Here is a 25796-nt window from a genome sequence, read left to right on the forward strand (position 1 = left end):
AATTAAGACACTGAATGTAAGTAGTGGACTTAAAGTCACACATAGTAATTGGCAGACACAGAACTCAAACCCAGACCTGACTCCCAAGTCTAGTGAGATTTCAAGAAACTGAGGTGGAAACTGTTGGTAACTACCTTACAAGTGTTAGCTAGTCAGTAAGTGAAACAAGATTAGGACATGTCTCTTTTGTCTATTAATCCAGTCTCATTCCACGCTCTTTCCAACACTCCTCCCTCATGTTCAAGATAATCATTTATTTCTTTTTGTCTGACCTTTTCTAATTATACCCACCACACATGTGGTTGGAATTATCCATTATTTCTTATTATTGTCATTTTGTTGCTGATAAAATTGCGAATGTTCTGTTTCTACCACCAAATTTCCTAAGTCTTTCTGTTTTACAAACATTCTGTTGTTCAAAGAACAAGCTTGAACTTAATGAGGAATTGGCCAATGATTCTCCTTTTACTTCAAATCACACTGATGTTTTAAAGCCAAATGGTTTTCACAAATTGTCAACATCATATTCAAATGCAGTAAATGATTATGTTAGCAGCATCATGCTGTCTAAACAAAAACACTGTCAGTCAATAGAGTCGGTGACATTCAGGCTCTAAGAGCATTGTGCAATTTTTCACAGGGTTATGTTTAAATATGAACACTAATAAAAATCCTTGTTTGGCTTTTTTAAATGTTATAAAAATCAATACCCCATTCAAATATACTAAAATAGCATTGAAAACATAAAATGAAATTCACTAAAAAACGTATTTCAAACGTTCAGATTTTTGATTCAATTTACAAAGTATGTATGGTCTCCCAAGTGTTGTGTGAATCAGTGAATATGCCAGACATGGAGCAAAGTTCCCACCCCAGGAGGCTTCCAAGCCTTAAGCAAGATGTAAGTGGATAGAGTTCCAAGAGAGAACATGATGTGCATGTTTGAATAAAATAGATGCAGCATGACTTTTGGTTTGTTCTTTGAGAACTCACGACTATATGGAAAAATCACATGCTGCTCTCAATTGCAGTAGACATCTGCTGAAAGCACATGAGATTGAGACTAGAGCAATGGTGCAAGATTTCTTCTAGAATATAGTAACTTATAGTAAGAACAAAATTCTTATTCTTACATTATAAATGTACAGCATGCTCACCCGTGTAGGCGAACAGAGGGCAGTAAGCTATTTGTTAAAAAAAAAAAAGGAGCACTTATTTCCTCCAGTAAGTATTGTTAGATATCCATTTACAGCCTTTAGTTTGGACAAAGAACAGCCCATTTCTAATGGTGTGTGTGTTTATGATACCTTGCTCTTGGCAAAGGCTTAAAAATTTAAGGAGGCTTTTAAATATTTTTTAGACATGAAATTGAACTCACAAAATAAGCTTAATGGCAAGTTAGTCAGAAACACATGGATATGTTTCTTTAAATTATGTACAGATTTTCAGAATTAAGATGTGGTAAAATCTACTAGTGGTCTATTAAGCCATCTAAGTCACTAGAAACATAATTAGAGATTTTCAAATTCAAGGATGTCCTAATGGAAATAAGAATAAATTGGTGGTTGGCATTTTGGCATTGCTCACGTATTTTTACAAACACTTCATTTAGCCTCATGTTGGAATAGTGAATATGTTCCCATCAGGAAAAAACCAAGAGGTGTGAAGACAGCAAGGGAAATGTGGAATATTAAGAAATCAGGGTAATTAGATACATATGAAACTGCTTCTATGCTGGACTTTTTGTTGTTGTTGCTGTTGTCTTTATAGGAAGATGTTCTGTGGGTTTTCAGGTTGACCCCACTGCTGCCACATTCCCTAGAACCATTTGTATGGAACTAGTCTTCATTTTCCTCAAAGTTTAATATGTGTGTTCTACCCGGTATTGTATTTTATCTTATTTTATTTTAATGTTTATTTTTGAGAGAGAGAGTCAGAATGTGAGCAGGGGAGGGGCAAAGAGAGAGGGAGACAGAATCTGAAGCAGGCTCCAGGCTCTGAGCTGTCAGCACAGAGCCTGATGCAGGGCTCGAACTCACAGACTGTGAGATCATGACCTGAGCTGAAGTCAGATGTTCAACCGACTGAGCCACCCAGGCGCCCCTACCATGTATTTTAAAATAATATGTATGGAGTCAGAGAACTGGAAACATAGTCACCAACCTTATTTTAACAAAGCCTGTTTTATGATGTATTTGTATTTATTCTTAGCTATATGACAGGTTTCCATTTGAAGTACTCAGTAAAATTATCTTAGACCAGTTTTCAAACAAGTCCAACAAAAATAGTATTTAGATTTATGGAGAAGCTTTCTGTCTTTAGGCAGGTTTATTTTACTCTTTAAACTAGCCCTGCCATCAGATGAATAAGGAACCCTTAGACTTCATTCATTTACACCCCTGACTTTAAGCACAGATGCATGAAAACTTATTCAATCTTAAAACTTTTTTTTTTTAATTTTTTTTCAACGTTTATTTATTTTGGGGACAGAGAGAGACAGAGCATGAACGGGGGAAGGGCAGAGAGAGAGGGAGACACAGAATCGGAAACAGGCTCCCGGCTCTGAGCCATCAGCCCAGAGCCCGACGCGGGGCTCGAACTCACGGACCGCAAGATCGTGACCTGGCTGAAGTCGGACGCTTAACCGACTGCGCCACCCAGGCGCCCCAAAACTTTTTAGTGTGTAGATTTTACAGCACATTTCAACATGAAAAGAAGTGATTTCCCCAGCTTATTGAAAGCAATCAATGCTCACCTCACCCTCTTTACATTCTATAATTTATTCATCCTTTAGTATATACATTTTCCAAGTATAAGAGTTATTTATGATTTGTGATTATTTGATTCATGGTTGTGCTCCTATATTGTGTTAATCTTCAACTGTGCCCACTTGTTTTGTTTTATTTGTCTAACTTATAAAATAGAGGCCCTTATTGAAGGACCTTTATCAACGTCCCAAAGCACATTATTTAGTTTTTTTCAGGGCAAGGGAGGATATGTATCTTGCTGAATATTGAAAACTCCCAAAAATCCAAAGCAGTAAGAGCTTTGCTCATGTGAATTAAAGAATAAGTTTGAAAGACATTCAGCTGTTACTTTCTTAAATTGCATATGGTTAATCTATTGCTGCCAAATGGAAATTGGTTAGATGGCTGCTTCAGTTATCAAATAATACTACCTAATAACATTGATTATTTTTGTAAGTGAGTATAAAGTGCTGGAAAATCTTATACTTTTTGATAATTTAAATACCTCTAAAAACAACCATTTGTTTCAATATTGAATTGCTTAACAAACCCCTTTTGTCCCTGACAATATTGCAAAGGTTAATTTTAGCACACATCACAGTCTATTCTAAATCGTAGACTCCAAACTCATGAACTAAAGCTGATTTTTTTTATTACTTAGCATGATTTCTGCATCTCCATATTAGTCTCAGTCTGAAAACTACTAAGAATAGATTTAGCACCAAATCTGGATAATCTTAAAGACTGTATTCTTTAAGACTGGCTCACCAAATTGTCTAATACTGGTGAGTGAAGACATATTATATTGGATGAGGGTATTGTTAACCATATTCTCTCCAAAATTCATCTTAAAATGTTTCCTTGTAAGTATTGCGTATTTATCATCAAAAATCATCACTATTATTTTAAAACACTTATAAAGTACCCATCTGAAGATGATATGCTCTTGGGTTCTTTGTAATGTTGAACAGATACAGACTTAAAGACAAAAGCAAATTCCAGAGTATTTTTGCAGCTATGAAACCATCATAAAAAAAGGTTTGTGACCCCAATGTTACCTTAACATTGTCTTGAGCATTTCATATTTAATTATAGTAGATTACTCACCAATATAATAAATATAGATTTATGAGATTCTTTAATGTTCCTAAAACAAATGAAAACCACCCAAGAGGAGCCTTACCAACCCTGAGGTTGTCCAGATTGCATTGGCTCAGATTACGTGGAAGATCATTCATCTCCAAGGGTCATGCAATTAATCTGAGAGTGGGCGTTAAAGCAATGACTAAGCAGAAAAGGAAGCTGAAGTACAAGCCTGTAACAAAAAGGGCTGGAGCTCCAGCATTAAGAAGCCTATTTCCTTTTTTGTGAATAGACCTAAAATACTATCAACTTCTTTGGATCCTAAAATCCCACTTGTTTAGGTCAGCTAAATTTTCATGACCATTACTGGCACAATACAGCAGGTGAAAAAAAAAAACAGACTTTCAAAAGAGCACATTGCATTTTAATGTCTAGGAAGAAACAAAGGAACTTTACCTCAGGAGTCAGCAGAAAGGATTTTAGGATAAATTTATGAGAATCTAGCGTTTGGACATTGAGAAAGCTCAAGACACAATTTAAAGAAGAAATATTCTACTCCAGGGTTTATATATTTATTTAATTTCAAATAAAAGTAAAAATTCATCTTAAATTAGCTCAGGTGACACCTGTTGTAAAATATGAATTCCTTGTAGCTAAATTACTGTACTCTTGACAATCCCTATGATTCCTTGTGGCAGCAAATTTTTATTTTCTATAAACACTGTTTGCCCACCCCCGCCCCCCACCAATCCACTAATATTCTCAAACCTTACATTAGAAGCCTAGACTTCTTTTGAACTTGGTCCTTCCTTAATGGCAGAAACTTTCTCCAACTGGGGAGAATCCTGACCCAAAATTGGCCTGCCTCGGGGTTTTAATGTGATGTGCCATGGCTGATGTCTCATGAAAAGTGACTGCTAAGTCTGTTGCTCACATCAGTGTTCCCACTGGATATTTTGCTCATTTCTTGGGAATTTAAAAGAATAACAAATAACCAACAAATCATCAAAACTATAACATGTTACCCAATTCTTGGGACTAAGCCAATGACACTAAAATCTTCTTAAATATCACAAATGCAAATTCTCAGCCTTCCAGCTACCAAATTGTACTAAATGCGCACCAATGACAATTCCATATCTCAGCTGTACAGAAGGGGCGCATTCATCTGGTAGCTGTCAACCACGATGTTCTGCGGCCTCCGTAAACCCAGCTGGCGGTACAGCAGGCAGGACCTGCAGGCTTGTCCCAAGACAGCAGGGAGGAATGCCCTGTCACAAAGAGGATATAGATACAGATGTAATCTAGAATTGATCTGAGGTTGACACCCAATGTTCCATGACAGTAGTAGGTGCTTGTCACAATAACTTAATTCTGTATTCCATTAGAATTATTGATTAGGTGTGAATATAATACATAACAAACTATAGGGATGAATAATGAGAACTGGATCAAAAACTAAAATGATAAAATAAAAACTGCAAAGTTCTAAAATTGTACATTGAAAATATTTGCATCTACCTTCTCTCTTTTTGTAATTTGAATGCAAGCGATGAAAAATAAATGGAGAAAGGATTCACAGGAAGCCAAACCTTTACAAATGTGTTTTTTCCTCAAAAGCCAATTATTTAATGGCCGTCCAGGGAAGGGAGTCAGAGCCAAACAAACAGTGGTCTTTTGTGTTTTGTTATTGGGGTTTTGTTGTTGTTTGTGTGTTTGAACAATAAAAGAGGATAATAAATTTTATTACCCTAGTATCAGTCTCACAATCTGTGGGATACAGGGGCGCCTGGGTGGCTCAGTCGGTTAAGCGTCTGACTTCGGCTCAGGTCAGGATCTCGCAGTTTGTGAGTTCAAGCCCCGCTTCACACTCTGTGCTAATATATGAGAGTCTGGAGCCTGCTTCAGATTCTGTGTCTCTCTCTCTCTGCCCCTCCCCTGCTCACTCTCTGTGTCTTTCTCGCTCATATGTGGAACTTGAGAAAGTTAACGGAAGACCATGGGGGAAGGGAAGGGGAGAAAGTAGTTTCAAACAGAGAGGGAGGCAAACCCATAAGAGACTCTTAAATACAGAGAACAAACTGAGGTTGATGGTGGGGGAGGAGGGGAAAATGGGTGCTGAACACTGAGGAGGGCACTTGTTGGGATGAGTACTGGGTGTTGTATGTAAGCAATGAATCACGGAGATCTACCCTCGAAACCAAGAGCACACTGTAGATACTGTATGTTAACTAACTTGACAATAAAACATATTTTAAAAAAAGAAAAGAAAAAACAATAAGCCAGTGGGAGGGTGAAGACTTCGGTTTAAAACAAAATTATAATCTGTGGGATACAGTCCTTCTTTGGCTCATTTCTGAACTAGCAATGAAGTGTGACATGAAGCTGGTACTTGGTTAATATTAATAAGTATTTAATTAGCTGCTCTTCTAGGACTGCCCACCCTACAAGAGAACCTTTATAGTTACCTTAGATCCAAATATCAAAATGTTAACTAATTCTATTTCACTGTATAGATGTTTAAGCAATAGGTTATATGTTATAGTTGACAAGTGGAGACATTTTGTAGAATTTGGGCCGAACAACAACTATAAATGTTACAGACAACTCCTTGAGAATCTCTGAGGTATACACACAGGCTTCTTAATTACTAAACTCATAACACAATGTTATGTCTTAAAGCTGTTTTAATTTGAACCCTATTTTTGCACATAATCAAAAAATAAAAGATAAGTAATATGATTATATTGAGAGCAACTTAGTTTGGGGTATCCCTTCAAAGAGTTCCCTGAAATGATTGGAAGAATAATAAATAAAAACATTCATGCTATAAATATGTTAAGTAATAAGTCAAAATAAATAGTAGAATATCAGTTGCCTATGAATTTTCAAGGAAAAACAGGCTGGGCTAAGAGTCAACATCCATATAACATGACATTTATTGCCTTCTATTACATATCATATATAATATAATATTATATTACATTACATGTATAATTTTAGGCACTTCTAAAGGATGTTTATATTTTGTGAACTTTTTAACTGAAATCAATAAAATATGTGGATAAACAAAATACATATTGTTCTAGATTTCAACTAGATTTTTTCATATTATAGTTCAAAAGTATGAAAATATTGCTGAGAAAGGAGCATCTGTGTCTTTTCACATATAACTTTTCTTGATTATTTTCTAGGAAGGCAGACTAAACATGCAGTTCTGACATAGTGCAGCATCCCATTTTGATTTCTGGTAATCTCAGAAGCCTTCACCGGCTAAAAAAAAAGTCTCTGAAAAGGGCAAAACTTTCTGACCTCAGGAGGTTCTAATAGGAAGAACTGAAGCAATGAACACCAAGAGTGCAGAAAACATTGGAATAAATTCCCCAAAGTTCTGTAACCACATTGGTGTGGGCGCACGGAGGAAGGCATAATTTCATTCTTAAAGAATCTCCCTGTTTTCACATTCTTTCATTTCTGTTAAAGCTGATCTTGCAGATGATATAGTCCAGATGAATTTCTGCTTAATAGGAACTCTTGTTCACATATTGACACTGAAAATGTATTCACCGTATATGTAAAAAAATAAAATGGTGAGGACCCATCTTGTTTCCCAATTTGGCTTAGAATTTATCAGATAATTTTTAGGAAAAGTACATTTTTGATTCACACAGTGTTGGATAAAGAAAAGAGGTAGGAACTTTTAAAAAAAATAGTATGCGTTTCTTTTTGACACTTGGCTGTCTTTGATTAATTTATCATTTTGTATCTGTTATCAATAAATTCAACTTCTCTAATTCCTGGATCGAAGTCTCCAGAAAGGAACTTAAAGTACTTATGTTTTAATAGTCGGTGTAGACGTTAGTCTTGTATCTTCACTGCTCCCAAATGGGGTAATTTATAGGACAATTTTATTTATGGGATCACATCATCCCCAGAAAGAGAAGATTTCTTTACTGAAAATAGCATAAAGAAACTGACAAAGCATATAATTGTGACAAAGGAAAAGTAAGTCTGATAAAATACCTTGTCCTCCTAGAAAATTTGTGTTTCTGCATTGAATTGTCATTGAACTGTTTAGTTTAAACCTTGTGGTGTCACCATTCATCTTGCTTTGCATGATTCTAGCTCTGAACATACTGTCTACTCCTCCTTTCATTTGCTTTTATGTATTAAGTTACTACTATACTCCAGGACCCGTGCTAGATGCTAGAAGGGAAAATGATAAGGAAGATATACAAATATGTATGAGACTCATTTGAGAGTTCATAATTTAATGGGAGAGTCGATTATAAACAAATGGCAAAATAGATGGATGGGTATGATGCTCTAGAAACAAAGCGGGTAAATTGTTATTGGCTCTTATAGAACAATTAGAATTTTTCCAGCTCAAGAAGCTTTCCTTTGAGGAGCAGCATCTAAGGCATAAGAACAAGAGCATACAATGACCAACCAATCGTGAGATACATAGTGTGGCTAGTGGAGAGGCACGCTAGGGAAAGACATAATGCTCTATAAAGTTTGGGAGTACAGGCACTAGAGAGATTTAAAAACAAGACACTAACAGGAACAAGAGACCAGCACCCTGTGCTATAAGAAAATAACCTGTCAACAAGGTGGAAAACATCTAGAAGCAAAAAAAAAAAAAAAAAAAGCAATATCCCTAGTTTTGCAAAAATACATTCCAGAGATATTAAGAAGCTTGAACTAAATGAGAATGAAGAGAGAATAACACATTTGAGGGATATGTGAGGTAAATTTTTCACAATTTTACTAAAGCAGATGGACTTGAGTGGGTTATGGACTTCCACCAAAAGTCTTAAGAGAATGAAGTTCCCCTGAGGTTTTATCCTACTCAGATTAAGGCTGTTTTATTTTCAAAGGTGACTTGATTCACTCAACTATTTTACATTTTTACAGAAATCATTGTTACCATCATCATCATTATTTAAAGAGTTATAATTTCATAATTCTTTCCATTTTCTAAGTACCTATATATATATATCATTCGTTCCTCACACCTGCCCCAAAAAGTGGGAATAACAGGAACAATCCATTTTAATTTATAAATGAGGCAGCTGAAGCACAGAAAGTACTTCATTTAAGGTCACATAGCTAAGTAATATAGCCAAGTCTAAAATGCACACTTTCGGATAGCCATCTCAGAGTTTTTTTTCTTAATTTATTTTTTTTTTTATAATTTGAGAGAGAGAGAGCACAAGCAGGGGAGAGGGCCAGAGGGAGAGAGAGAGAGCATCTCAGCAGACTCCTCGCTCGGCCCAGAGCCCATTGCAGCTCCACCTCACAACCCTGGGATCATGACCTGAGCTGAAATTAAGAGTTGGATGCTCAACCCACTGAGCCACCAGGCACCCCTGATTTTTGATATTTGATTTAATGCCACACATATTTTTAAGCACATGGTTTTTGTTTTGTTTTGTTTTAATATGGTCTTGAGAATTTCTGTAACATTAGGAATAGACAATGGGTAAATGGTTTGACAGAGAATCAGACTCAGATCTAAGACCTAAAGTCAAGGTCACAGAAGCTCTACTTTATTGCTTCCCTGATTCCCTGATTCCTTGCTGGAGAATTGTTAGGGAAGACTTCATGAAGAAAGCAGCCTGTGAAATGTATCTTGAAAGATGTATAAAAAAATCACAAGGAGTGATTTTCAAAACACTTAACAAGTCCAGTAAAATATGTTCATATATTAATCCATGTAGGAATCAAAAATGTCAAATATACCTACATAATGAATACAACTGTTTACAATGTGTTGTAAGCGATAGTGAAAATCATCTATGATCTGAGTGATCTCTGAAATACTTGATGATTTTTAAATTTTTTTAATGTTCATTTATTTTTGAGACACAGAGAGAGAGCATGAGCAGGGTCGGGGGGTGGGGGTGGGGGGCAGAGAGAGAGGGAGGCACAGAATCCGAAGCAGGCTCCAGGCTCTAAGATGGCATCACAGAGCGCAACACAGGGCTTGAACCCACAAACCATGAGATCACGACCTGAGCCAGAGTCAGACGCTTAACTGCTGAGCCACCCAGGTGCCCCTGTAATATTTGATGATTTTTAGAAATCACAGATATCATTGTCTGTTTAGACAGATTCACACACCCATACCCAGATGTGTTCATACTCAAGAAAGGCTGTCCAGTAAACAATCTGTGTAACTCCTCAAGGTTGCTGCAACTAAAAAGTACCAACAGAGTTTGCAGGGCTCCCAAATGCATTTGATTAAGGGTGACCCAGGTGTAATGGAGAAGACTTTCCCTTTCATCTACCACCTCCCTAACCCCCAGCACAGCAGAAAGACAAATCTGCCAGTGTTACATCTGCCGTAAGTATTTTTACTCCTAGGTATTTTTAATCACCTCCTACTACCACCCCTTTCCCTAAATATGCCCTGAAGATAAGGGAAAGGCTTATAGACAATCACTGACCACATGTTCCCTTTTCTACCTCAACATGGTCTTCTGGTACAGAGGAAGATTGTTCACTTTGCTCAGAAAATAAAAACCAAAACCATGGGTTATCAAAAAGCATTTATCCCTTTAAAACCTTTTTCTATTTCAGCTGGCCTTTTTATTTCAAAGATCACCTTATTTGATTCTTAAATATTCAAATGAATGTTCGTTTTCAGGGAGATTGAGTAAAACAGAGTTCATTCCTTCAGGAATTGTCACAGTTCCTTTAATTTTTAGCTCATTTGTTTAAGTCTTTCCTAGGACTTTCTCTCCCCATTAATTGCATTACACATACCATTTGCTGCCCTTGCTACACCCTCTTAAATTGGAAGTTTCATCATACTACCCAACGGCCCTTTATTTGGGCGGAATTCCTCTACAAGCAAAATTTAATAGATCACAACAAAAGCCATGGTCACTCAAAATCAAGAGGAAAATCAGACTTCTGAGACTGTGTAGTACCACTTCAAAAGCTCCAAGACTGGGCCAAGACGTGCCAGGATCATATTTCACTTTAAAAGAAGACTATATTCCCAACTCCACCAAATAAAGCATCATTCATGCCTGCTACAGAAGACAATTTAAGGAAGAAAAGGTTATTTTGCCATCTTTCAACTTTTCACAATCATCCAAGTCCCTTCCTCTCTTCCTCCATTTCCCCTTTCCCACCCTCTCCCTCACTACTGCTCATTCTCCACTCTCAGAAACTTTTTGTGAGGCCACTGATTCCCAGTTTGGGCCTGGGTCCATATTCCCCACCTCAGTGAAACTTCAGAGCCTTCAAATCCCTGAAACTGTTCTAGAATTTAAATTCCTTCTCAATATAGAAGACAGTAGGATACCTCTCCGTTGCAACCTGGACTTCTAACTTCTCTTCTTGAAGCAGCCTTAGGGATACATTAGTTATTTGTCATTGGTTTGGCCCCAAAGATGATCTTCTAGAGCATAATAAGTCAAATTATTTCCCTGCGACCATGATGTAGCTTTCTGGAGCGGGATGTTGTCACTTGAAGCCCATATTGGAACACATGTGGCTTACTGGCTGAGGACTCCATAATAATAAATAGCACTCGGGGTGCCTGGGTGGATCAGTCAGTTAAGTGTCCGACTTCAGCTCAGGTCATGATCTCACAGTTTGTGAGTTCGAGCCCTGCATCGGGCTCTGTGCTGACAGATCAGCCTGGAGCCTGCTTTGGATTCTGTGTCTCCCTCTCTCTCTGCCCCTCCTCCACTGGCACTGTGTGTGTGTCTCTCTCAAAAATAAATAAACATTAAAAAAAAAAAATAATAATAATAATAATAATAATAAATAGCACTCATTAAGACAAGTTGTTTGAAATACTGGGTAATCATGGCATGCTTGCATATGTAAGAATAACATCAAAGCATCTCTCTATATCTGTCCTTCCCCCAAATAAAATGATAGGCATGAAATCAAGAAAAGAGAGTATTCTTTATCTTTCATTTAAGTTTTTCAACAAATATTTATTGAGTATCTACTACATACAGGCTCTTGACAAAAAAAAAAAAAAAAAAGCAAACCTACCCCAATCTGGAGCAACGGTACCAGTGCTTTACCTGTGTACCTGGTATGTGGCCCTCATAGACCTCAAGGTTTTCTGTGTACAAACTTGTGCAAATGAATCAGAAAACTACTGCTAGAAGCCCCAGTATTACCTACCCACCAACAAAATAACCTGTTCTGAGAATTGTGTTTCTTTTGAAATATTTTTATAGGGAATCAAAATTAAAGTTGAGTTTCTACAAAGAAAAGTTCATCATTTTTGCGATTATTACTACGTTCTTCCTAATATTACAAAACGTAGAAGTATCATTCAGTATCACCTTGACCTATTACAAAAGCACCTAGAAATATAGATAAAAATTCAGCAGATAGTATATTGTTATACACTTAGGTACCCAATCAAAACAATGGAAGGAAATGAACCAGTTGGCAGCAAAGAAATAGGACATAGGGATAATATCAATGTTGGGAGAGAAAGTCCACATATAGAAGATTGAGTTTCCAAAGAATGAAAGTAGTTCTTTAATTGCTTCTGCATTAATCAAATGCTTATTAGAGGACCATATTCTTTTTTCTCACAACATGTTGAGTTTGTGAAGAAAAAAGAGGATGCAAATGTTAATTTAGCATATGGAAAATATGTTTGGTAAGAAAAAGTTAAAAGTCATATAGCCTAGCAGAGTCTGTTAATTTTAAAGGTTCAAGCAGCTGGGGCGCCTGGGTAGCTCAGTCGGTTAGGTGTCCGAAGTGCTGACAGCTCAGAGTCTGGAGCTTGCTTCAAATTCTGTTGTCTCTCTCTCTCTCTGCCCCTCCCCAGCTTGGACTCTGTCTCTCCCTCTCTCTTAAAAATATACATTTAAATAAATAAATAAATAAATAAAGGTTCAAGCATCTAAAGAACCCTTATAATAAGATGAATCTCCTTTTAGACATGTTAAAAATTAAATGCGAAAACAAGCTTTTTGTCTCTGAATTGATATTTTAGGGGCACTTGGGTGGCTCCGTTGTTTAAAAGTGTCTGGCTTTGGCTCAGGTCATGATCTCTTGGATTGTGAATTTGAGCCCCACAGCCGGCTCTGTGCTGACAGCTCAGAGCCTGAACTCTGCTTTGGATTCTCTGTCTCCATTGCTTTCTGCCCCTCCCCTGCTTGCTTGCTCTCTCCCTCTCTCTCAATCTCTCTCAAAAATGAATAAACATTTCAAAAAATTGAATTGATATTTTAAATGCACCTAAAAAATAGAACTTTTCCATTTATGGTGGAAAGGAACCAACAAATAAATATGTACATATATAGTTGTATTTATACACAAACATAGACACACATTTGCTGTACATGTGCCCACCTCCCCAGCTCTCCTCTCCCACCCTAACACCCATCAATGCAGTGATAAAAGGAGTACAGTGAAAGCTGTAAGATGAGATGTCATAAAATCTTACTAATCTTGTTTAATTATAGGGTCCATATTTCTAGGTTAGTGAACATTCAATTGCTAAAATATTTTAGAGAAATTAAATCAGTTGCATTCCACTCAAGTGTATGTAACCACTATTGATGAAGTAATTACAAGGAGCTATCTTGCTGGTTATAGAAATGCATGTGGAAAGTATCTCCAATTAAGAACAGATATTTGCACGAACAGAGTAGGATAAAAAGTACTTAAAACAGTTTGCATTATCTACCATAAGTACGCCGCTTATGATCTTATTTGCCTCATGAATGAAATTTATTTCTTATAAATTTTAATATAATACAGGCTAAATGAGATTTTTCTGTTTTCCATACTAGTTAAGAAATCCATAGTTTGAGGGGTATCTGGGTGGCTCAGTTGGTTACATATCTGACTCTTGACCTCAGTTCAGGTCTTGATCTCTGGATCATAGGTTCAAGCCCCATGTTGGGCTCCATATGTGGAGCTTACTTTAAAAAAATCAATAGTTTGAGATAGCATCTGTAATTAAACTTTTTTTTCTAATACTGAAGCAAGGTGAAAACATTTGAGAATGAGATGCATTAAAAAAGTGAGCTTTACATAGCTAATCAATAAATAGCTGAAAATATTAAATTATAGCTATAGAGGTGTATAATATCTCTACTAAAAATATCATTGAGTAACACGTGCTAAATAGGAGATTTGGTAGTTGTTTTTCCCTCTGTGATGTAATTCCAGATCAGAGTTTCATTTTTTTCCCCAATAGAACAACAAAAAAGAAAAGAAAGAATGGGCTGTGGTACAATGAGAATTAGACATCAGAATCAACTAGTGCATAAAATGATGAAAGAGATTAGAATAGTATCAGTGTTTCTTATATAATCAATCACTGCAAAAGTGTCAGCAAGTATGAGGCACCCCCTTCTGTCAATACAACCAAGTAGACAATCTGGGTTAGGCAGGAAGTACAGCATAGTCTTACATGGCTATCAACACTTCTTTCACTGTCTCAGAAGAACAAAATTCTGAGACAAGTTCTTGGAACAAATGGAAATTTATCCAAATGAAAATCAAATGATAAATGCCAAGAGAATATTCTTTCCTTGGAATTCTTTCAGTTCTTCAGCTTAACCAGCTGGAATGAATTTTCAAGTAGCATTTTGTTCAGCCTTTTGAAATGAAGGACTTTTCTGTTAATTGGAAAGCTATATTTCATCAAAGATGAAGACTGTGCTCTTGGCTTAGTGATTCTCTTTTTAAAAAAATAATAAAAGAGAGAGACAGAGAGAGAGGGGGGCATTTGGTGGATATTTACCCTCAACAAATTCCAGAACATGTATTTCAAGTGTGAAAGACTGAGCTGTGAGCCTATATACATACCTAACTAAAGAAAACTGGGGAAAATTCAAATACCAGTGTTATTCTAAGCTCTGCATGAAAACTCGGTATTATACTGTGTTCCCTCCTGAGAGGAATATATAAGGACAGAAAAAAAATCAAACGTTATTAACTCTCAGAATCAAATATTGATACAACTGACGTTTTTGGTTTTCTAAGGTAAATGAATTGCATAAGGCAACAAATTTAAGGGTTCTTTATTCTGTTACTTTAACATGTGTTTTGAGGACAGGAATAGCATGATTGTCAACTCAGAAAGATTTAGAGCAAGAAAATAAAATTAACCAGGAAAAAAATATTTAAGACTCAGATTTTCAACACAACCTACACTTTAGACAGTACTTGCAACTTAATTGTTGATTAATGATATGTTAAATACACATTTAAAATTTAAATTGACACAGAATTAAGCAAACTGATTTATCACAAAGAATGTGAAAAGTTCTTCAAAGGAGTTAATTATACTGTAATACTAAAGAAATAATGTTTCCAGCCTTCTTAAGGGAATCCCTCGATAAGTAGTCTGAATGACAATTATGTATTCTGTTTTATAATAATTTTATAAGAAAGCCTATTTATGATGCTATTTATATACTTTAAGTCTGGCAATATGTGTATGATAGGAATGATCAAAGAGGTTATTTTACTGTTTTTTAAAAATATTTAAATTGCTGCAATAGATTTTTTAAAGAACGATGTGAAAGAAATATTTGACATAAAAATTCCTTAGACTCAGACATATTTTGTACCTTGCCATATAAGCTGATGGTCTATAGCAGCAGGCAGCATAAGCCTCAGATGGGCAATGAAGAGAGAATTGTAAAAAAAATAAACTCATCAACTTTTTTGAAATAGTCATTAATATTTGAGAAGACTGGTCTAAACTGAAAATTTCAGAAAGGACATTTAGCAGTGCAACTAGGCAGGCTTCAGTCATTTTTTAAATAGTGGAGCCAGCCATACCATTATCTAAATTTCTAAAGAAAGCAACATACACATTAATCCCCCTATTATAAATTTATAAACAGTATATAAAACCACCAAAATATTATATGCAGAGTGATTTTTTTTCCTTAAGAGACCAGTTAATATTCATTCCACAAACTGGCCATGAATTTTACAGTAAAAGTAGTGAACTAAATTTGACTGAATTTAATAGGTGAAATTTACCAGCACACCCTTTGACAATAAGTGAAAATCAGAATAAGTTTACATGCTTATCCAATAGATACAATTTCATAAGATCCAAGATCTAGTTCAAAACATATTATACAAACATGCTTAGATCAAGAAATTTTCAACATATGAATTAATGTGCGTGATTTAGTTTCCAAGAATTTTATAATCTAACCGAATGTGGTGGGTAGAATCTCAAAGAGATTTTGCATTGAAAGAAAACAACAGGGGCGCCTGGGTGGCGCAGTCGGTTGAGCGTCCGACTTCAGCCAGGTCACGATCTCGCAGTCCGGGAGTTTGAGCCCCGCGTCAGGCTCTGGGCTGATGGCTCAGAGCCTGGAGCCTATTTCCGATTCTGTGTCTCCCTCTCTCTCTGCCCCTCCCCCGTTCATGCTCTGTGTCTCTCTGTCCCAAAAAATAAACGTTGAAAAAAAAAATTTTTTTAAAAGAAAGAAAACAACAAACAAACAAAAAAGAACATTGCAAACACTAATTACAAATGAATTTTAATCAAAAGGTAGTTGATTCAAGAGAAATAAGCTTATATAAAAGAATACTAAACTTAAAGTAGTTATGGAAGTGAAATAGTTATAGAAATTGTAATGCCCTACTATGTTTTTTTTAATATTATAAAATTAAAATATAAGATACCTTTTACTTTCATGATGAGTAGGTTGTAAATATTGCAAATAGTAAAAAAAAAAATCTTTGGGTGCTTTCTCCCTTGCACTTTTAACTATTCTTTTAACACTGATGATTTACAACCGGAAGACATTTTAGTATGCATAGTATGCAATATCCAGTATCTTTAACAGTTTGTTTTGGACTCTAGCTAATGTCCCTCTTGAGTGCAAAGAGTCCAGGCTAAGGTTCTGGTCAGCAGAAGGAATGAGATGGAACGGAGTTACCTTGGGTGAAAGGGCCGTGGAAATTTCTGTCAGCACATAGAGCTAAAATTCAAAATTTCAGATCCTGAATCTTCAGTGAGTGATGAAATTACTTAAACAACAGAGGGAAAAACTGTCAAGGCAAACTGAAAATAATCAATTCCTAAGGAAAGTATTCGATTTGACAAAAGAAAGTTTATTGTACTAAAGCAGATCATGAAAATAAAGGTTCTAAAAAATTGTGATTTTAGATATTTATGATGTTTGCTATAAATAAAATGATTTATATTGGGACTGCATTCATGCCTTACTGGGATTTTTAAACCTAAATCGTTAGAGTTTCTCTTTCTCCCTTTTGATATTGAGTGTAACAAAATATAAAAATCTCTGATAATTTTATTAGGATTTCAGAAATGTAGCAGTGGTAGTTTAGAGGTAAAATAAAGTTTCTAAATAAGATATAAATGGCATAATATGTAAATAATTTCCAAAACCCACAGTACTACATCCTACATTTTTGTGACTGGGAAGGTGATGGAAATACTGAAAAATAAGTAAACTGTAGCAGTAAGAAAGAAGGAAGAGAGGCAAGAATGTGGTGACTGGATGGTGCTGACATAAAACATCTCTTTCAAAATGCTGTTAGGATCTGATGAGCAACTTGCTGCTCAGAATTCAAATTACAAGAGGTTAAGAAAGTATACTCTAAACCATAATTTCTATCAAACTCTCTGTTGTGTTTAGTCCACACCCTTTCCTTTTTTTTTACTCAGTAGCTTAAATATGAACTAAGACAAGGATGCCGTGCCACAGTGTGCTCTGTTAAGATGTGATGGGGGGCAGAAGAGCACTGTGGTTAAGAGCCTCATTGTCCTCAGTATTAGATGGAGGTTATAGTAGAGTTTTTAGACCCAACGCTCTCACTTAGAAGTGTGCCTGGTATGTGTAAGTGTCCATTAAACTTTATTTATCATTACTCTTACTATTTTTAGAAATAGACTGCCCTGTCATCTTCACCATGGTTATTGCAACAGGCTAGTAATTGGGAGTTACTGAGCAAAGAGGGTAGAAATACAAATAACCTAGCCTAAGAAAAGGTGAGGGAGTGAGGAAGGTCCCTCTGAAGGGGTGACATGTGGGCAGAGAATTAAACACAAAGTCTGAGTTAGAGCAAGGGATGTAGAAAGTGCATTCTAGTAAATGTTCAAATACATGGGGTCAGGAAACATAGTGGGTTCTGGTGAGTAAAGTGCAGGAGTGAGTAGGAACAGAAGTATGAGGCCATTAAGAAACTTAGGTTTATCCCTTTCACCTCCTAAAATTTATACTCAGTGTGTTACAGTCAGAGCAATCTTGTTTCTGAATTCCCAAAAAGAATGCAACACAAATAGATTGCATCTCGTATATTAGTCCTTTTCGAATGGTGGGAAAATGCTATTTCAGTCTTAATATGTTTTAATGATCAGAGCTATCTTTGCAAAAATGGTTCAAGGTAATTTCCCAAATTAACAGCATTTGGTGGAGTCTGTAATGCTATGCTAAATTATTTTTCTGTGAATAATTAATCAGAAGCATCTTGGAAGTTAAGTAGAAATGCAATGAAATTAATTCAGGTATTAAACTAGAGAGTAAATAATTCAGGTAGCTTTAAACTTCAGTTTGGATAATTTAAGTGCCTATTTTCAAAAATCTATCCATTCCTTTATATTTTCACTATATTTGTTATAAACTCCTAGGTTAAAATAATAGCAAGGAAATGAGTATTCCAATTTATTTTTTAAAAAACAAAAGATAAAAAGTTTGAATGTATTTCTCAAGTTAATTCTACTTGGTAATAATACAGCTGAGAAGGTCTGACTTTCAACCCGTTCTTTACCACTGGGTCAGGCTGTCCTGTGTTGGTATAGCTCACAATTCAAAAGCCTTTAAATATGTATCTACCTACTAGATCATAATTGCCAAAGAAGTAATACTACAGCAATTTCCCCTCCTCTTCAAAATTCCCCCAGTGATATATTAACTAAAAAGAAAAATATTTTGAATTTCCTTCCTCTATACATAAAAGTAAGGTCAATTCTAGATTTATAAATCATCAGATTAACCCCATTTTCACATCATTTGTGCTTTTTTAAGGTATAAAACCATGCATTTCCAATTGAACTTCATTCCACACCCAATAATGAGAAAAGACCTAGAAATAATAAACTTTATATTTTAATGGGATATTTACTTAATTGGTTTTAGTTATAATAATTGATCTTTAATCCTCAGTCTAGGGTGTGGGATACATTTTTAGCTTTTTGAGAAAATTTTTAACAGCTTGCCTTGGAAGTGAAGCTCCATAAAGCTCAATGGCTCCCCTTAGTGATGTCTTGCAAGAAATTCACCAAGAAGCCACCTTCATAAAGACTTCTGCACAGACATTTCTAAACATTCAGAAAATTGTGAATTAATATTCACAATTTGACTAATTCTCAACAAATAAATCCCATCTGTGATTCTGGGGAGAGCAACTTTTTTATTTATAACCCTATTACATTTTAAAAGGTAATTGAGCATTTTCCAGTTTTCATTTTTCACTTGGAACTTAAATCTGTAATACAAAATTTAGGAAAAATAATTCAGGCCCATTTCCTTTTCTCTCCATTCTTTTTTACATGTTTATTCCTTTTAGCTCATATTTCTATTTGAACAGGTTTTTAAAAGACAGTCTGCAATTAATTTTCATTTTGTATCTAGGTGTCTATTCCAGATACACCTAACCAGAAAACTTGCCTTAAAAATTAGTAGCTACAGTATGTGAAAAAAACATACTTTATATATAAGAAATTAAATGAGAAACCGTGAGATGTGAAATAAATTCTAAGAGTGTACATTTAGGGAAATTGGATCTCCTCTTGGTCTACAGCTATGGTTCTTTTTTTTTTTTTTTTTCAAATTTTAAAAATTTGTTTTTATTTATTTTTGAGAGTGAGAGAGACAGACCATGAGCAGGGGAGGGGCAGAGAGAGAGGGAGACACAAAATATGAAGTAAGCTCCGGGATCTGAGCTGTCAGCACAGAGCTGGACACAGGGCTCAAACTCACGAACTGCGAGATCATGACCTGGGCCGAAGTCGGACGTTTAACCAACTGAGCCACCCAGGCGCCCCTACAGCTATGGTTCTTAATTATGGCTGCACATCAGAATAAACCAGGAATGAACTTATTATTCACTATAGGTTCCTGGGCCCATCATAAGAGCTACTGAATCATAAACTCCAGGGGTGGGGCCTAGGAATATGTATTTTTCAAAGTCACCTATACTTGGAAACCTGGTCTGCAGAAGACCTTAGGAGGTGCTTAGATAAATGACTATATTATTTCTGTATTAATAAGAAATAATTTCACTATCACAAAAACATCAATCATGTATTCAATTACATGATAGTGGTTTGCAATGAAATATTAAATAACACGTGTCTAGAATGGTCTGCACAGAGATTTTAGGTACTCTTAAAAGTTAAGGCTCAAAAATAAATACCTGTCACTGCCTATACTCCCTCTATGGATTCTAATTACTTTCAAAGTGTCCCTGAAATAAAAAAAATAATGTCACATGTCAGAGTATCCCATTGGCCTTTTGTAAACTAGTCACAGAAATATCCAAACTCTGCCTTGCTCTCAGATTCTGATTCTTGCCCTTTTCCAGTTTTCAGTATCACTGATCCTCAGGACTAACTCCCAACATGGCAGTTGAGTCCAGTATATCGTTCCAGCTTCTCTGAGTAATGTCCTATATATAGACTCTGATCAAACCAAGGAAGTCTACTTTTTTCAGCTCCCCAGATTCATCATGTCCTTGCATGCCTTCATTGACAATATTGTTCACTGCCTGACATGCCCTTTTTCCCTCCGTGGCCTGGCAAATGTTCATTCATTCTTTAAGGCTCAGCTGAAACATCACCCTGTCTGGGGAGTTTTCTTTCGATCTCCATTGGCAGAGTTCAGTGCTTTCCTTGCTGTGCTCCCAGTAGGATCTTGTTCATGCTTCTCTCTATTTTAGCATTAGCTTGTAACTATAATTATTATGCCTGTCTCCATATCTCATTAGTGTCCCCAGGTTTTAGTGCACATTTTGGCATGGAGTAGAGGCTTAATTCATGTTTGTGTAATGAGTTAATAACATCAGCTATTATTTCACCCATGATTGATGTGTGCCCAGCACTATGCTAAGTGCATTGTAAGTATCTCATGTAATCTTTACAACATTTAGTAGGTAGTAATGATTATCCGTATGTTAAATATCAGAGAGCTAATCCTGAGAGATACCAACAAATTGTCAAAAGCCACACAACTCGTTGGTGACAGACCTAGAATTTGAACACTGTGTTTTTCTGACTTTAAAAACACCATTGTTAAACAAATGTTTGCACCATAGTGCTTCTCTGCAAAGGCTCAGAATGTGCTCGATTGCTAATAGCAATTTCTCTTGGACAGTGTCTATCTAACACTGCCCTCATACCTGGAACATCGAGGGATGATGAACATTCTTTTAATCGTGAGAGCCCTCTACAACCCAATTCCATTGCCTGTGTGCATGTGTATACATGCCTAAGCAGTGAATGACAAAACACAAACATATATGTAAGATTGTGATAACTGGAATGCCTAGTTTGCAAAATTATCCAAAAAAAAAAGTATAAAAACAACTATTGATCCCATCAATAAAAAGTCAGCAGAATAGAAAAAAAGTCCCCTTTAATGAAAACCTACAAAATTTCCCCAATTGCACGTGATTTTTAATGGACTGCAGCCACTCTTCTGCATTTCTATTTTATTTCTTGGACAAGAAGAAAATATATTATTTATGCAAAAGGGTAGTTAGTGTTTCCAACCACTAACACATGGCGCGTAAAAAATAATAATCCCATTCTTCTATTGTGCAATCACCCTTTATTGGGCAACAACAATGTACAATGTGCTAGTTTCCTGTTGCTTTACTAGAGCCTCCCCTTACACTCACCGCCCAGACGAAATAGTTATTCCTTGGATAATAAAACTATAATACTGAGTTTCAAGCTACTTCCAAAAATGTGTCTGCCTGTCTTAAGAAATAATCATATCAGTTTGCTAATAAGCAGAAATACACTGTAAGTTGAGTATGTTGTCACATGTGGCTAAAAAACATACAAATCAATCTGTAACCAAGAAAGAAACAATATATTTCTTATGTATCCAGAACATTATGGTTAAGATCACAGCTGTAAGATATTGGACCATCATCAAGAGAACAATGTCAAACACTGAACTTTTGGATAATTTCCATAAAAATTTTGTTTGGGGTCAGTAGTTTTTATGGAATTCCGGAATGATTTTCACTGACCATTTTTTTAGAGTTGAACTTGAACACCTCCAAAATGCTCCTCAAATGGAAATATTATGTAATCTAACCTTTGCAGCCATGTCCTTCTGAAAACCAAGCACATATCATGAAAACCAGCATTTCTTTCTTCCAGTTTGTACAGTTTCATGAAAATTACATTAGGCTACATATTTAAGAAGATAAATTTACTCTTCAGTTTTCTCTGTTTTGTTACTAAGTTCCTGTCAGCACTTCAAAGGTGTTAATAATTAAAGCCAGAATGAGAAAAAAACAAAACCAAACCTGGATTCCTTCCACCAAAATTTTATCAATCCAGCAATATTCTTTTAAGTGAAAAGAACAATGGAATTGGTGAATCAGTGTAGAACTAGCTCAGCTCTAGCCATAATATTCAACTCTTAACATTTTTTGTTCATATCCAAACAATTTGACTGCCTTACAGTGGTCTGAATTCTCATTTTTGTTAAGTGTCTTTAAAGTTTAGAATTTGGAGGTGCACTATGTCGAGCCCAATGAAGCAAGTTTTCATAAAGCAGTTGGAAGGTTTTACAAATATAATCTCAGACAAAGCTAGTTGTGGCCTAAAATCATTAATCCAAGGAGACTATGTTGGCTAAGGATATATATGCAGTATTAATAATATTGCTCCCTAGGATTCTGTAACCAGAGCTCAAGGAAAAGAAAGCCAAACCACTGAATTCAATATCTGCAGCCTATTTCAGGACATGAAAATATTTTGGTTCTCTCATGCAAATAAAGTCTCCAAAATACTTTTGTCCAAAATGATCCTTTGTAGACAGATACTAATTGCAAATGTTACACGTCTCAGTCTGTGGGGATATACATTATCAGAATTTGTCCCACATCAAGGAGTTAGTAGGTTCTTAATTTTCATTTCCTATGATTTTGATTTAATTCAGTACTTTCTCATTGGAATATATATAGCAATGGATGTTACCAACACCATTCCCCGGAAATTATTTTGCACTTTAGAATATATATGTATGTATGTGTGTGTATACATATATATAATGTTTACATGATTATAAAATATTTAGTTAATTTGCTGTCCAGAAATAAATAAAAACAGTCTATCCAATTTGGTGCAAGTCTCATGCACTTTGTTCAGATTACTCTCTTCCCCTAAAACTCTCAGCAAGTTTCCAATACCAACAGAATGAAACAGTTTTCCACCCTGGCTCCAGTCTACCTTGCAGTATGTCTTCCCACATCAAAACCTTAATATCATGTTGGTTCCACTTTTTAAAATGCTCCATACTGTGAATATGAACTAAATCTATAGTTCAGACCCAGTTCAAGATCAGAGACGTCCATTGAATCCAGTGTATATCCAATAAATATTTGCTCATTTGATTGATAGAGACACAGTGTTCCCACCCTTGTAGCTTATACCATAGGGTTATTGACAAGTTATAGTTGCCACCACCCCTGCATGTAATTGCAAAGGAAATTAATTTCAACATATAAACATTTGTGTTGAACTAAGGTACAGTTATCCTGGTTATTTGCGTATTTGTTATGCAAACCAGTTTTCTTTTAGTAGATGGCATGCAGTTATATCAGCAGACTGCAAATATGTAACTACTACTTGGAAAAATTTAAATACAAAATAGTGCCTTAAATGGGAGCCAGATAGCAAAATACACATTAAAATTTTCTTATATGGCAGGAATGTATTCAAAATTTCATATTAAATATTCAAAACTATAATGTATATTACCAACTATAGAACCCTCTAAGACTGTTCAGAATTATCATATATCCATTGCTTCCTTATATCTTGTGCTTCATGTTTACATTTCTTAAAATATAATACAGACTTAATCGAAAGTAGTTGAATAATTTAAATAGTAATTTGGTGTCGCCTGGGAGGCTCAGTCAGTTGAGCGTCTGACTTTGGCTCAAGTCATGATCTCGCGGTTTGTGAGTGCAGGGCCTGTGTCGGGCTCTGTGCTGACAGCTCAGAGCCTGGAGCTTGCATCGGATTCTGTGTCTCCCTCTCCCTCTGTCCCTCCTCCCCTCACACTCCATCTCTCTCTCTCTCTCTCTCTCTCTCTCTCTCTCTCTCAAAAATAAGTAATAAAAGCAAAAAAAAATTAAATAGTAGATATTTAGTATCTATGAGTACGATTTGCAACAGAAAAGTTTAACTCATTTTTTAAAACTTAGAATAACCAAAGAGAGCATAGTTGAGTATATTTTTTAAAGGTGTATTCTTTCATTTTAGGAAAAAAAGAAAGGGAGAGGAAAAGAAAAAAACTTAATAAAGAAGAAAGTAAGGATGCAATACCTGATAACAAAGGTCTGGAACCCAGCAGAGAAACTCCAGAACAACGAGAAAACAAAGACAAACAGCAGCAGAAGAAGCGAAAGGTCCAAGACAAACAACAGAAATCGGTATCAGTCAGCACTGTACATTAGAGGGTCCCATGAGATTGTTGTAAACTCATGATGCTGCTATCTCAACCAGATGCCCAGGACAGGTGCTGTAGCCATTAGGACCACAAATGGACAACGTGTCAGTTACTGCTCAATCTAAACAACATTCCAAATAGTTGCTATAGTCTTCATACAAGCATAGTTAACAACAAAGAGCCAAAAGTTCAAAGAAGGGATGTTTTCAAATGGTTATCTTACATGCTTCTGTGCATTCCTGAGAGACAAGAAATCTTGTACATAACTATCAATAGGCTATAAGATGTAACAGCGTAATGATGACATCTGGAGAAGCACCATCTTTTCCCTATAAAAATAATTGTTCAAGCTATTGCTTTAAGAAGCGAAAGATAGTTCTGCAAATTCAAAGATGCAGTATCCTTTCAAAGTAATATAAGAGATCAGGGAAGAGAAACAGCCTTGTTTTGTCCAGGAGATCTAGAGAGTGCTCAGATACTAGGGCCTGGCATTTGGAATCATAGAATTTCTCAGCACAGAAACAACCGTGTTAAGATTGGTTCTATTGCCCTCACCCTGTCCTTCTGCAAGAAACATGAGAGTGTACACCAGAGTTAAGAATACCATATGGGATTGGAGAAAGGCAAAATGTGGAAGAAACCATAGCATTGGAGATGATTTCTGTGATTTACAGGACTGTGAAGTGTTGTGATTACTGGGAACAGGTCTCCAATCTATGTCAGCACTGTGTGGTTCAGCCTCTGCTACCCCTCGGGTTATATAAGTCTGTAAACATGTACCTGTAACTTCCACAAACAAAATCATACCTATTAGAAGAAAATTCTGATTTCATAGAAAACAAAAGCTAGAGCAAGGAGAATAGAACATGTTTGCAAAGTCATGTGTTTTCTGAGGGAAAAACAATGTTATTACCTGCTTAATGGTCCACCTGGAACTAAAAGGGATACTACTTTCTAACAAGGTGTATCTAGTAGGGGGGAAAGCCACCACAATAAATATATTTGTTGATAGTTTTTAAAGTTTTGTTCATTTTGTTTTATTGTTTGTTTTTATTGGAAAGCTGTTACTCTTACAAACTCGTGAATTAGGAAAGAGGATTCTGTATCCTATGTAATCTGAACATATTACATTTCTCAATGTTTGTTTTTTGAATCCACCTTTATGTAAGTACATAGAGATTTACTTATAGGATATTAGGAGATATTTATTCAACTTCTCTCTTACTCAACAAAATTCTACTATAGATGCATAGGCCTCCCAAAATTATTTCAC

The 25796-nt window shown here is 35.8% G+C and overlaps 1 protein-coding gene across 2 annotated transcripts in view; it reads left to right on the plus strand.

Annotated features, from left to right (window-relative positions):
• The window catches only part of RSPO3 (R-spondin 3), an 86731-nt gene that overhangs the window by 60581 nt on the left and 354 nt on the right, over positions 1–25796 (plus strand). Inside the window, exon 5 of one of the 2 annotated variants that reach the window (XM_047859472.1) lies at positions 24337–25509. The exons of the other annotated variant lie outside the window; for it this stretch is intronic. Within the exon in view, the coding sequence (XP_047715428.1) occupies positions 24337–24530 (194 nt within the window). The 3' untranslated portion in view covers positions 24531–25509. Of the gene's footprint in view, positions 1–24336; positions 25510–25796 lie in introns of those variants that run through there. 2 annotated transcript variants of the gene reach the window in all.

The sequence above is a fragment of the Prionailurus viverrinus genome, chromosome B2, assembly GCF_022837055.1.
Source record: "Prionailurus viverrinus isolate Anna chromosome B2, UM_Priviv_1.0, whole genome shotgun sequence".
In the NCBI taxonomy this organism is placed as follows: Eukaryota; Metazoa; Chordata; class Mammalia; order Carnivora; family Felidae; genus Prionailurus; species Prionailurus viverrinus.